Genomic DNA, 15140 nt, shown 5'->3' with positions numbered 1-15140 from the left:
TAAATTATTTTGCAATACTACATAATACAACTATTGTTTTGAACGTATATATATATATATATTCTTAAATTCTTACATTTAACTAATTAAATCATATATCATATTGTTCAATGATTGATATGATAAATCAATCATATAAATAACAATATCTATATTAAAATTAATAAAATATACATATTAATTCATTTCTAATTAATAATAATTCATATTAATTAATTCTTAATTAAATCATACAATATATTTATTTATTTCAGGTTTATTTAACAGGGACAATGCACATCAACAATACATAAATGCACAATGTGCCAGAATTAGCCAGAAGGCTATTTTGCATCTGCAGTCCCTGGACTGGAATATCATTGTGGAGTGATTGAGATGATAAATCAATTATTATATAAATAATACCTGTAATAAAAAAATGATGTATGTACAGACATGTTAAACATTTCATAATATTTTCTGTAATATATATATTATTAAATCCTAACAGTTAAATAAACAATAATTAAATCATACAATATATCATATTGGGCAATGGTTGATATGATAAATCAATTATATAATTATATAAATAATAATAGCTATATATTTGTGTGTGTGTGTGTGTGTGTGTGTGTTCAATCAAAGTGAATAAATACTGTTTAAAATATTTCAAAATACTTCCTATAGTTAAATGCATTTAAAGCATTGTTATATCTTTAAATCATGCCGTACAGTATATCATGGTATTTCAATGATTGAAAAGGTCAGATGTGTCACAAGTTGCAGTGGATTTGTTTCGAGGACTGCTTGTGATTGTGTTGGGGGTCTGAGTCAGAGAGCCTCACTCAGTATGTACACTATGCACACCAGAAGGCTACATACACCGCTGGCTGACTGGACTGTTTCCATGGTTACCATTACAGGTTTTTGCTCTCTTTGCTACTGCAAAGTCGTCAGTGGAAGTGTACAAAAATGTTTCAGAGAGTGAATTTTTGGTGCAGAGGCTTCAAAAGAAAACATTCGGAACAATTGCAGTGTACGCACTTGTTTTCGAATGCGAATAATCGCCTCGAGCTCTCTGTGGAAATCTCTGGAAATGAAACTATGATGGCAAATATGATGTAACAGAGCCACAGCTGCTAATTAAAATATCAAAAATCATACTGCGTTCCTCCGATTGGCTTTCCGCTGAGGATGGTGTAACCCTATTGTGTAGTTCAGAGGTTCTGAGGAAAGGCATTTAAAATGCATCAGCCATCCGCAGCTAAACGCACACCGCTAACACACGCTCCGCTGCAGAAGCAAAGCCACACAATACCAGAGGTCACTTCACAAGCGATTACATAGAGATCGTTTTCAGAGTGGGCTCTTTGTCTCTCGGTGGCGCGGAGCGACTGGGTAAAAGCCCAGGGCAACATGGCTGGTAACTGTGTAAGTCAAGCTCTTGAATAAAAGATGTTGGCCCAGATGGAAATCCACCATTGGTCGCTGGATTAGACCCACATGTCTAAAGGACTTTGTCCCGTACACAAACAAACCGTTAGGACAGTGACTAAACACCTGAAGCATCACAACTTCATTTAGGAGGGTGAATCAAAGCACAACGTTGTTTTACTTCCCTTGATATTAAGAGTCCTTCAAATAGGAAGCATTCAGATTAGTGTATTTATATTGTAGATTAGATAAATCAACGTTCTAAAAATCCAGTCATACTTTTTTTTTTGTCCAGATGAAAGGGTACCAAATAGTTACTGAGTGTCAGCATTATAAATAAACTGATGTATTATTAAGAACATAATAGGCTAAGGCAGTGCTGGAAACACGTTATTGGAGAATGATTGCCCGTCTACAAACACAATAAAGCACTTACGTCTGGATACGAAATGCTCCGGTCATTCCAGTCAGAGCTCTGTACATGTTGTTTGCCTCACTTTTACAGGCAAAACCAGTACATGTCTGCATAAGAATGCTATTGATGCAATTTGATCATCTGTAGCACATCCTTTAGACCTCTTGAGACCGAACCCTTACGAAAAAGAAGTTTATTCAAGTGTGCTATTAGTATACTTCTTTTAAACTAAAAATAGGAAAGTATACTTTTAGTCTACTTTTTATACGGTTCTTCCAAACATACCAATTTTCTAAAACGATTGTCCAATCACATAATCTATTGATGCAAACTCACATAAATGTTTTGTTGTGCATCGAGTTTTTTTTTAAATGTAAATAAATATCTGCCTTATAATTGAGTGCATATATGTGGATGGAAATGTGGAACTACAGCATTCACGCTATGAAGGATGGCGAATATGAGGAAATATCTGACCGCTGAATGTTGTTTGACACATCTAGGCTGTATCAGGAAATAATCAATAAAAAGAAATAAAATAAAAAACAGACAGAAAAATTAAATTCTAATATAATATTAAAATATTATTCATAATATAATAATACTATAATCATATTATTACAAATTATATAATATAAATATTATTCTAAATAATATTATAACTGATCATAAAATGATAAACCAATATAAAATATTTCAAGTTATCTCGTGTTGCTTTAGGTTGTTTTAATGTGCACATCATAGCGGAAAATGGTTGAGCATTTCAGCTCACTAGGAAGAGAAGGTGAAAATACTAGCTCGAAGATTGTGGACTGCTGTATTGCAAATACGTTTCGTCAGCTGTATCTGAAAACAGATATATTTTTGGTGAACTGAAAACTAGCGAACAAGCATTTCGTACTCTTTGTATCGCTGGTTGCCATGGACACTTGCAAAGATCATTATTATGACTAGCAAAGATGAAAAGACAAGGTTGTCCCTCTTAGCCTCCAGTTACAAATACTTTTGGGAAGAAAACATCTCTCGACAAAAACTGAGGTAATCTTTAGACACGAGCAGAATGCGACCATCAGTCAGTCAACAAACCAGAATTAATTACTCACTTAAACTAACAAGAGAGCCAGACCACAATCACACTCTTGATAGTGAAACAGTGAAATAGTCAATAATCAATATACAAATAAAAAGAGAGCTTATAGGGCTAAATGTAGAAACAGCCCCCATTTTGTTAAAATCGTGCTGCAGTAATAATGCGGCATAGCTTGCTAACTTTGGTTTCATTAACTGATTAATGATTATATCAGTGGTTTTGATTCATTTGAGTACATGAAATATTAAATCTTAAATAGCTTATATAACCCTTTTTGCTTTTTATTCATTTACAACGCTGTAAGCAATAGATACATGCTGTAAATGAGCTGAATAAAAAGTCTATATTCTTGTTTGAACACATAATTAGGGCCAATGCTTGAATTCTATAGTTGATGAAAGTCCAAATGCAGAGAGAACAGAAGAATAGACATTTCCCCCTTGTTTTAAATATATAATGTCTCATTCTAGCAGATTCTTCTCGTCTGTCATTGAGAACTACCTGTCTGTGAAACTGTTAGAGAGGTGTGTGGCAGCATCTACAGGCAATGCAGAGAACTACTGATACCAAAACTTACACTTGATCATTGCATTACAGCATTTGGACGACTGATCTGAAGCAGAACATCCTGTAACACAGTTTAAAACGCCTCTTCAGTTTTGACACACATGCTGAGATTTAGAACATGACAAACATGAAAAATACAAGTACAAATAGTAGATATACAGAGTGCTCTTATATACAGATATATGCCAAAAAAAATATCTTCACAGGTACAGCAATATAAAAAAGAGATAAAAAATTAAATATTAAAATATTGGATGTATGGTTTTGTTCCAGTAGGTCTAGGATGTTCAATTATGAAATTACATATTTGCCCAATAAATGCACTGTCAAGCAGTGTTGGGGGTAACGCGTTACAATTTAAGTAACGTGGTTACGTAATTAGATTACTTTTACAAGTAACTAGTAAAGTAACACATTACTTGTAAATTTACAACCAAATATCTGAGTTACTTTTTCAAATAAGTAATGCCAGATACTTTGCTTTCCCATTTATTCACTGACAGCTCTCCTGTCCAAAATATTTAAAAAAGTGCAAAATAAACGCTGATTAAAATGTGCAAGATATAAGATAAAACAACTTCTTGGTTGAATTTAAAAGGTGCATAATTGCACAACAAAGGCTCTATAGGCCAATATCCCATGGGACGTTAAGACTAGACATCCAAAATGTTTTTTTTTAAGTAAATAAGTCGTATAAATATATTTTTAAAAAATACATATAAAAACAGGAATTTTTATTACACATTAATTTGTACAGGTATCCCTAAAATGTACAAATATGAATATACATTTTGCACAGTACACCGTATTACACTCAGTGGAGATGTTGCACTGAATCTCGCATCTGTCTTTTTGCATTTTAATATTCACAGACACTAGTTCATATCGCGATTCGAATTAAGTGGCAGTGGCTACTTTTGATTTATTCGTCCAAAATTGACGAATTCCGTGGCATTCCTCGCTATAGAGTAAATTACGTTTTTATGAATGGACTTTGCGATCCCGTCCACGTTTTCGCAGAAACCATATGGCCCTAGAAATGTAACCACACTTCAGAACATTTCGGCTTGTCCTGTGTGTTGTCTGAACGAGTTGCAGGGGTGACATCACGTCACAGGGTCTCTCTTTCTCTTTGGTCGGTACCCTTAAAAGTACCGAGTTCGGTACCCAACCCTACTATTAATGAGAGCAGAGTTTTGAACACATCATATCCTTTCCTGTCCAGTCCACAGAATCTGATCGCTCAGTCTCAGTCAGGCACGGGTAAAACGGCTGCCTTTGTGCTGGCCATGTTAAGTCACGTGGACCCTGAAAACAAATGGCCTCAGGTATGAAATGCATCCGAGTCAGTGAATGTAATGCATAAATGAATGGCAATAATTCAGCTCTTTCGGTGTTAATGTCACTCTGCCTCTCTGTGCCCAGTGTCTGTGTGTGTCCCCCACATACGAGCTCGCCCTACAGACAGGCAAAGTCATCGAGCAGATGGGCAAATTTTACCCTGAAGTCCAACTGGTGTATGCCATCAGAGGAAACAAATGTAAGCGCTTTTATTTTAGAAGTTAAGATTTTCTGCACAGTCCTCTAGTAACACACTATCTGTTATATTACTGCATGTTTTCTTGACTTTCTATCTCACTATCAAAGGATAACTACATGTTTATTACACAGGAGTAGCTTGTAATTGTGCATGTTATCATGTGTTGTTTGGTCCAGTGGAGCGGGGAACAAAATTACAGGAACAGATCGTGATTGGCACTCCTGGTACTGTTTTGGATTGGTGCCAAAAGCTTAAATTCATCGACCCCAGGAAGATCAAGGTGTTCGTCCTGGATGAAGCTGATGTCATGATCGCCACACAGGGCCATCAAGACCAGAGCATTCGTATCCAGAGGTACAGGATTTCTCTCATAGTTTGCTAAATGTTTGCAGTGGCCTTTAAAAGTCTAAGACCACTTTGAACATCCATGCATCCATTATTATCATTATTCATTTTTTAAATGGTTATGAAAAAATGGATAAAATATATTAATTTTCTGTGTTCTGGACATATGAGTAAGTCAAATATAAGGCCCTTTGAATTTTTTTATTTTATATTAAATAATTGAATACAATAGTAATTTAATACAAATTTATCTAAAATGGTGGTAATCAAATGAAGGCATGAAACATTAACAATTTAATTAATCTTCTAAAAAAAAAAAGCCTTTGTCGGGGGGGGTGTAAAAATTGATTGAAAGTTTAATGGAGTAAATGAAGTTGAGGAGTCTATTCCATCAGCACCTATCCAAATAATCTGGAAGTGAACACCCCTAGTTAATTAGACAGCCCTACTTTTTCATCCAAAATTTGCGTTTCATCCACATTTTGTGCATCATGGAAATCATAGGGTCCTACAAATATGGAAGGACCCCCCCCCATTTCAAATTTTCACTCAAATTGCAATATTTAAATAGTTTCTGTTTATATTTAACTGTTTTGCTAGTGATCTTTGAATTTTGGCACCCTGTAAATATGTAGTAAATTGAGGTTTTATCAACTAAGGATGTTGCTTTATATGTTGTCCTTAATTAGTTCAGAGCATTAGGAAGAAATTTGCCTTTTTGAATTGCAGAATTAAAGTATTACAACCTGTTGTTCTTGCTTTTTTACAGGATGCTTCCTAAAACTTGCCAGATGCTGCTGTTCTCTGCCACATTTGAAGACACCGTGTGGAACTTTGCAAAGAGGATCGTTCCCGACCCCAACATCATTAAACTTAAGCGTGAGGAGGAAACTCTGGACACCATCAAGCAGTACTACGTCATCTGCAACAGCAAGGAGGAGAAATTCCAGGCTTTGTGCAACATCTATGGAGCCATTACTATCGCACAGGCCATGATCTTCTGCCACGTAAGTAACAATAGCTTTTGTTGATCTGGAGGCGTTATTTCGGAGTACAACTTTAAATCACTGAAAGAAGTGGTAATACATGGACGCTTCCAAATATAACCATGTGATTTGCCGTCACAGACCAGGAAAACTGCTGGGTGGCTGGCAGGAGAGCTGTCCAGAGAAGGCCACCAGGTGGCGCTCCTCAGTGGAGAGATGCAGGTGGAACAGAGGGCAGCGGTCATCGAACGTTTCCGTGACGGCAAGGAGAAAGTTCTGGTTACCACTAATGTCTGTGCTAGAGGTATGTCGGCTGTCTGTCATTTTACCTTCAAGCTCATCTTCAGTTCAGGATGAGTAGATTTTGCCTAATGGCTTTTTTTTTTGCAAACGTTTCTTCTATCAGGTATTGATGTGGAGCAAGTTTCAGTCGTTATCAACTTTGATCTGCCAGTGGACAGGGATGGAAACCCTGACAACGAGACGTATTTGCACAGAATCGGGCGTACTGGGCGATTCGGCAAGAGGGGGTTGGCGATCAACATGGTGGACAGCAGATTTAGCTTGAACATCCTCAACCACATCCAGGAGCACTTCAGTAAGATGAACCCTTATTTCTCATAACAAACTGATCAATGTCCTGGAGTAAGCTCTATCAGCAGAGTCTGAGACATTCTGTTGATTATTAGTAGGAAATAGTCCCTCATTTTCTGAAACACAAAAATATACAAACAAATGTTTGTGAAAATGTTTACAATAATTCATAATTTGCATAAGGCAAGGCACTGGAATGAAATACCGTAGTTTTTGAAAGTGCACAAGGCTGACATCTCTGAATTCCTTACTAAAGCCAGACTCAGACTACAGTGTTTTTAAATCATAACCGATTATAAAATCTATCTTCAATAGATTCTTCACAGATTTTCATCTCTCAAATCCCAAACATGGACACACTAAAAGAATTGAAAATCAAAGTGTATCACACTGCAAGACTATTCAAGTTTACGATGCCAGAGGAAGCACCTCACATGATCTCACTTCGGCTTACATAGCAGATTGTGATTTACATTTCAACAGCTAATGTTTACTAGCAGCTAATTTGTTAGCTAGTGCACTAGCAGTTTTCAACTCTCACCCGGTACGTTCAAAACTGAGGCGGTGTCTCCTTAGTTCTTCTCTTTTGTCTGTATGATTTTGGTAAATTTTCAAGGTCAAGTGATTAGGGATGTAACGATTCACCGCGAGCCGGTTGAAAATCGATCGGTTGAGATATTAAACGAATCGCGATACATTTGGGGGTGGGAGTTTATATGAATGTTTCTGAGGGGAACTTACTGTCTTCAGAAAAGTTTAGATGATTTTTTCTTTTCATCTCGTCTCTGTATAATTCATGTTAAAGCAGCGTCTATAAGCGCTGTGCTGCTTTGTTTACAGCGGTAACCAAGGAAACGCTGTATTACTGCTGTTCCATAAGCGCCACCTGCTGTCAGCGAGTGAATCTGCATCTCATTCAGAGCTTCTGCTCCGTTTCGTGCAGATTAGGGCTGCACGATAAATCGCATGCGATATAAATACAGGTGCGTTGCACATCCATTCAGATGAACTGAAAAATAGCACAGATCGCTTGGCGGAGAGTGAAACTGATGCGCTCAGTCAGAGAGTGTTCGACGAGTGAAAATATATCTGAGCTAAACTTATACTTAGCCTCCAGCTCACACTGGCGAGTAATATCTGATAATTTATTAGCAATTGGCTAATATTAGACATAATTTAGTCGCCCAGAGTGAAGATTTAGTCGCATATGCGAGTGATTTACTCGCAATGTAGAGGGTTGATTTTGTTAAAGCGATAATAAAAGAACTAATTTTATTTTGTTTAAAAAAAAAAAAAAAAAATCGTGAGAAAATCGAGTCGTGAAATCAGTATCGTGAATCGAATCAAATCGTGATTTGAGTGAATCGTTACATCCCTACAAGTGATACAGGCATTCGTGTTGCTGCCACACTTCCTCCTCCTCAGCTGTCCAGTGGACATGTACTGCAGCTTGTTTAAGAGTCACACATTGGCCTTAGTGAAAGTACTCATGTAATCTGAGTCATAACCATCCTGATTTAAAATCCTAAATATCAGGGCAGCCCTGATGTGTCTGCGAGCAAAGATTTGATCAGTAAACGCTTCATTACCAGCTGAACATCGAAACTGACCGAGGTCCTGGACGAGATTTGTTTTTCTCAGATTCTCAGCAGGGGTAAATCGGGGACAAACTGACTTAAAACTCCTGTAATGTGAGCCCGTGTTACATTACATCCATTTTTTTTTACCATATAGTAATTTATTTTTTGAACAAAGTGTCTTCTTATTAATATATAATGGTTTCAACTAACAAATATTTATTTTTATTCTTTCTCTCCGAGTGTTCAGTTTTCTGTGATCAACATTTCACAGCTGCTGCTGATAGAACTTTTAAACCAGGACAATTCCATTATTTAACTCAGCCATACTTTAATTTATTGCCATGTTTTCATGGTTCTGAATGTGGGTTAATTCAATTATCCGTTTCCTGTTACAGATAAGAAAATCGAGAAGCTGGACACAGATGATTTGGATGAAATCGAGAAAATCGCCAGCTGAGCGGCCGTCTTTGTTCTTCTAATAGGACTGTGCTCGCGCTGTGTTTTAAATCAAGCAGAGCTGTGCCAGAGAGGATGTTTACATGTGGAGCAGTTTTATCTCCGGTGGAGTTTTTATAGGTTTTGTTTAAACGCATGTCACTCTTTGTACTTCTTAATAAATTTCGAATGTCTAGTCTTAACGTCACGTGTGCGAGAATGCTACAGGAGCGGTCCGGGATAGTGGCACGAGGAATATGCCTTTCTATATATCAACAATTTAATCATGAACCTTTTCAATTGACACTTAACAGCCTGCCTTCACATAAAGTGTGGGGGAAAAAGTACATTGACTGTTATATTGATTTCTAACATCCTCGTATTGCCGTAATTGTTGATGAGATTTTAGTGCAATGAGCTGAATTTTCGATCACGAGTGTGCAGAGTGCTACGTTTCATGAAAAATGAGCATTTTCAGGCAAGTTTATTTGTGTTTATGAAATCTGGGTGCAGCTACATTTGATGTGTGTCACTCCTAACTAGGAGTCAAAATGCAGGGTTTATTTCATATTATGAGAGATTGCTGTTATACATTAATACTCAATAACTCATGACATTGCTACAGAAGGATGCTGGCAGTTATTGGCTTTGAATTAAACACAAACAGTTGCCAAAGTCCTTTTACTGGTATAAAATTATGCAAAAGCCAAAGATTTGTGCCTCCATTGAATTCGCCAGTATTTAACATGGAATAACACAAATGTATCTAATCATCATGTCCAAATATTGTCATGCATATTTAATAAGTACAAAGAGTGAAGCTGTTGTTATATTTAACAGATGCGTCACTGCATTCGTTGTAAGAGTGCTCTGGAGTGGAAGCGTTATTTGTGTTCCCAGTAACAGACTGCATTGAATTGGAAATGATCAGGTTCAAGTACTCGAATGCCACTGAATTTGTAACCGCAGAAGGCCGTGCCACATTCCCGTTTGCAGCTGCCTTAAAAATGTAAAAGGCAGATGCGAAAGCGTCCTCTACAATCTCAGTGTATTCTTCAGGGTAGCCGTAGCAAATGATTATTTTATATTATGGGATGTTTTAATTTAACCACTCTAAACTCAAACGACACTGCACTCGACTCCAGTACATATGCATTAGAGTAGACGTATATTTTATTCATTGGTATGCGAGTAGTGAGGTTGGGGTAAAGTGTGACGGTCGCTTCTTTGAAGGGAAGACTTTTCTTGATAAAGAATTACTAGATTGCTTGAATATATCTCCTGTTGCCTTGTTCATTTTCTCAGTTTGGTTCAAGCTGTCGAGTTGCAATGATATTAAATAGAGGGTTTGCAAAAAAATTTCTTGCAAAGAAAATGTATGATTAAACTAAAGGTCTGTCTAGAAACCACTTGATCTGGTGTGGCATCAGAGAATAAATGGACTTGTCTATTATCAAACACATTCCTGCATAATCATTGCATTTCTAAATTTTTTTTATTTTTAGTGTGTAACTGAAATACACATAATGCTTGAGGACAATTCAATGATGACGTTTCCACATCACCACAAGGCTGCTCGTAGTCGTTCGAGTCATATTCACCTCAATGAAGATGTATTTATAACATTTACTCTCATTCATTTATGTGAAAAAAAAATTTTTTTCAACAAACGTGCACTTACAGCTGACAAATCAGCCTTTTGAAATGATTAATAATTTCCGTATTTCACCTCAACTGAATGTTGACAAAAAAGTATGTATCTCTCTGAAAGTGCTCTGTAATGAGACTCGGTGTGTGTTTTTGGAGCGGATCAGTGACTGTCTGGACTCCGGATGTTACAGGATGAGGAATGCTTGCCGCGAATCTTGACGAAACTGTTTAAAACTGATAAAACCTCTAAGATCTGCTGCTTTTGTGCTGATATTGATGTCTGAATGATGTGTGCTAGAATAAAACTATGAATCAAAGTATCTTTGTGTAATATTTTTTTAAAAAGAAATATATATATATATATATATGTAATTAAGGATATATATTACTTGCATATTCCTATGTAAGTATGGTTTTGACACAAGCAGGTGTTGGAAAAAAGATAAAAATAACACTTTAATACATTTTTTAACATATTTACATTAGATATTGAGAGATATCTATTTAAATGATTATTTTACTGTTCAGCCAGCATACAAGCTCCAAGATCTGCAGGGATGGGGGAGAAAAAAAAAAAAATTTAATACCACTGTAAAATGCAGGATATTGTGGCGGAAATGGATAATTCTAATGAATGGCTGTTAGGACATATTACATATAATTGCACTGTATACACTATATTACCTGCTATTTAATTATGAAGCAGCATGCATTATGCAACAAACAGCAGTAATATTCTACGCTCATCACATGACCTCTATTCTGCATATTCAATTAATCAAGTGCAATCTAGTTATCTTCTCATTATTTTGCATTTTGTATTTATTTTTGCATTGTGTTAACATTCATTGACATGGAGGGTCAAGTCGAGCACATTGCATTTTGGGATATGTTGTTCTGTGCAGTGTGTGGTTGGTCATCCAGGTAGTCTAAAATTTGCATACACGTATAATGAGTAGAGTGATATTCTGGACCCAAACTGCCGGTTAGTACCTGTATCTCTGTACTGTACGTCGGTCAGAAACAGGCCGTGGGCTGGGGCCGTCAGGTTTTGTGGGAATGCCAGTGAATCTCGTGCTTCTAGCAGCTCCTGAATCTGACTAACAGACAGTCTACCCTGACCGATGGCAACCAGCGCCCCAGTCATCCTCCGCACCTGTGAGCGGAAACGTGGCGCTTTGATTATGTGACTACTATTGCTATATAAACTATCAGCCATATTTCATCATCAAAGGCATTCTTTCAAATCCACTGAAATGCATGCAATGAAATTCACACATTTAACACTAGGAGGCAGACTACCTACAATGCAACATTGTGTTAACATTCATTGACATGGAGGGTCAAGTCGAGCACATTGCATTTTGGGATATGTTGTTCTGTGCAGTGTGTGGTTGGTCATCCAGGTAGTCTAAAATTTGCATACACGTATAATGAGTAGAGTGATATTCTGGACCCAAACTGCCGGTTAGTACCTGTATCTCTGTACTGTACGTCGGTCAGAAACAGGCCGTGGGCTGGGGCCGTCAGGTTTTGTGGGAACGCCAGTGAATCTCGTGCTTCTAGCAGCTCCTGAATCTGACTAACAGACAGTCTACCCTGACCGATGGCAACCAGTGCCCCAGTCATCCTCCGCACCTGTGAGCGGAAACGTGGCGCTTTGATTATGTGACTACTATTGCTATATAAGCTATCAGCCATATTTCATCATCAAAGGCATTCTTTCAAATCCACTGAAATGCATGCAATGAAATTCACACATTTAACACTAGGAGGCAGACTACCTACAATGCAACATAAATCATATCATATTTATAGGGGAACAAAGCCAGTACTTACTTGTCTGTATAAAAAGGACCTACTTTTAAAAGTGAGCTCCCAGAATGGAATATCTCTGTAAGAAAATGCACAAAAATCAAGCAATTTGAAATCACTTTAATTGAAGCCACCAAACATGACCAAAATTCCATGTGTGCAAGTGACTGAACAACAGATTCATGGGTGAAGTCTGAAGACCTGACCTCTTTCGGGTCGTCTTCTTCACTCAGCGTATTATTATTTCTGCCTAGTTGGCACACTATTTCTTCCATTAAAACTAAAGCTGCCTGCATCAAATAAACAACTGAAGCGCTCTGGATAACATGCAATATTTACTGCTAGAGAGGTCCAATGTTTCATAGTGCTTTTTGTTTTTTAATTGACGATGAGATTTGTTTGGACTGACTTCACAGAGATGCTAAATGGGATCGTCTGGCTCTCATTTAATCACAGCTTTGAATGAACAAACAGCCAGAGTGTGTTACATGAAGAGAGATAAGCATACAACACCAACGCAATTAAAAACCTCAAAGGAAGCACATGTGAGTCTAAAATACATACCTGCACTTCCAGAATAAAGAAAAATAGTGTACTGCTTACTGTACTCTTTAAAAATTGTATATGAAATAGTATGTAATGATCAAATATGTGACTTCAAATAAACAAATCCATTACTTTTCCATGACTTTTCCAGTTGTGTGATGACTGAAAATTTAAAAAAATTTAAAAATTATTCTAAAATTATTTTTATATTTTTCATGTAACGCACCCTGGATGTTTCAGACACAGAGAAATATGTATAGCTTAAGAAAGACTTGAATTGAAAATAACCACAAACATTATATTTGCTATATAGATTTCATGAATCAAATTTTTTTTAATTCCCCAATATTTTCAGATTTTCCAGGACTCCTAGAAAACACTATTCTCAAGATTTTTCTAGTTGAACATTCCTTTTCACTTCGGAATACATCACATTACAGAAGTAAAATGGGTTGCAAATGGCATTTTATGTTGTCTAGATATCATCTCATGTGCGTTTTAATCATATTTTATCTGAAAACTCTCAGTAGTTCAATCCGAGGAGGTTTATAATAGCATTTTCATTAATCCTATCATCAGTTAAGCTAATGCTAACTAACCAGACCTTGACCCTTTATATAAGCATATCTTGTTTCACAAACAATAAACCCTTTGGTTACCTCATCAGCTTGTCTTTTCCATATAACCAATCAACACAATCAATCTACTTGCAGGGGCTATGTGATCCCTTTTAATGAATATCGCCCTATTATAGAGGAATATCTGATCTCATTAACTAAGTGACTGAACAAACATTTCATATCTAACTCATGCATTGGGTGCGCCTGGACATCTAAGCTTTTCCATTTCGTAATTAATTCATCTACATATGACATGAGCGCTGACATCACAGATGTAACTGATGAACACGTGGACATATTCATGATGTTTCTTGTGTGTGAAGTCCACTCCATTCATTATAATACAGATGAAATGTGGCATTAATTTAACTACTCCTACAGCTTAAAACCATGTTTGCATATTAACAATTTTATCTTGTAGTTTTGAATCCAGGTAGATAATAATACATGTATAGTTTAAATTCAAATGAATGGTTTGGCCAAAAAATGAACATTTGCTGATAATTTACTCAGCCGCCCTCAGGCCATCCAAGATGTGGATGAGTTTGTTCCTTCATCAGAACAGATTTGGAGAATGTAGCAGTACATCACTTGCTCACCAATGGATCCTCTGCAGTGAATGGGTGCCGTCAGAATGAGAGTCCAAACAGCTGATAAAAACATCACAATAATCCACAACACTCCAGTACATCAATTAACGTGTTGTGATGTGAAAATGTGGATTATTGTGATGTTTTTATCAGCTGTTTGGACTCTCATTCTGACGGCACCCATTCACTGCAGAGCATCCATTGGTGAGCAAGTGATGTACTGCTACATTTCTCCAAATCTGTTCTGATGAAGGAACAAACTCATCTACATCTTGCATGGCCAGATGGTGAGTAAATGTTCAGCAAATGTTCATTTTTAAGTGAACTATTCCTTTGTGTTACTGTGTATATATGACCACAAAAGGAGATATTTTAAAGAATGTTCACTCTGCTGATGATAACAGGCATATGATGACAGAATTGTCCTTTTTTGAGAAACTGTCCCATTAAAAGCAGCTAAACTCTCTCTTTTGGTAGAAAAAACACTTTTCTGATTTGCATTTCTTAAGGGGCTATGCAGCAAAATGCCATGATCTGTTTTTTTCACAAACAGTGACATGAGTGTGAGTGTGTATGTATGTATGTGTGTGTGTGTGTGTGTGTGTGTGTGTGTGAGTCAGATAAGAGGCTGGATATTGTCAGGACCTCTTGAGTCAGATTACCAATAAACCGCTGCGCTTCAGAACAGCAGGAGCTTTTAGAGCGGCGGGATTGAGTTACAGAGAGAGAGGAACTGAGTGAATGAGAGGAAAAAGCACTTCTGGAGACAGCAGACATTCATAATGGGACATTTTTGGAACAATCTAGGAAAATGAATCTTAAAGAAATAGTTCCCCCAAAAATGAACATTTGTTCAAAATGTACACACCCTCAGGCCATTAAAGATGTATATGAGTTTGTTTCTCCATCTGAACAGATTTGGATCCTCTGCAGGGAGTAAAAACATCACAA

The 15140-nt window shown here is 36.8% G+C and overlaps 2 protein-coding genes across 4 annotated transcripts in view; one reads left to right on the top strand and one right to left on the bottom strand.

Moving 5' to 3' along the window:
* Nucleotides 1-4645: 4645 nt before the first annotated feature.
* On the top strand, nt 4646-10938 carry LOC107751022 (ATP-dependent RNA helicase DDX19B-like; the record flags this gene model as incomplete). The annotated part of the gene is made up of 7 exons (XM_016566593.1): nt 4646-4816; nt 4914-5028; nt 5205-5382; nt 6143-6380; nt 6501-6663; nt 6766-6957; nt 8929-10938. Coding segments are annotated over 7 exons (1119 nt in total), but the record flags the coding sequence as incomplete, so codon positions are not given.
* A 173-nt stretch (nt 10939-11111) lies between these two features.
* pusl1 (pseudouridine synthase like 1) overlaps nt 11112-15140 on the bottom strand; it is a 22843-nt gene continuing 18814 nt past the window's right edge. The window contains exons 6-8 of one of the 3 annotated variants that reach the window (XM_016566582.1): nt 12458-12512; nt 11612-11774; nt 11112-11167 (exon numbers count right to left, since the gene is read on the bottom strand). In XM_016566582.1, coding sequence (XP_016422068.1) covers nt 11136-11167; nt 11612-11774; nt 12458-12512 — 250 coding nt within the window. In that variant the 3' untranslated portion in view covers nt 11112-11135. Of the gene's footprint in view, nt 11168-11507; nt 11775-11989; nt 12257-12457; nt 12513-15140 lie in introns of those variants that run through there. The other 2 variants (XM_016566581.1, XM_016566580.1) reach the window with 2 other exon arrangements.

The sequence above is a fragment of the Sinocyclocheilus rhinocerous genome, unplaced genomic scaffold (genome assembly GCF_001515625.1).
Source record: "Sinocyclocheilus rhinocerous isolate Xijiao unplaced genomic scaffold, SAMN03320098_v1.1 scaffold2647, whole genome shotgun sequence".
In the NCBI taxonomy this organism is placed as follows: Eukaryota; Metazoa; Chordata; class Actinopteri; order Cypriniformes; family Cyprinidae; genus Sinocyclocheilus; species Sinocyclocheilus rhinocerous.
Note: the sequence above shows the minus strand (reverse complement) of the source record. Positions and strands in the feature narration are given on the sequence as shown.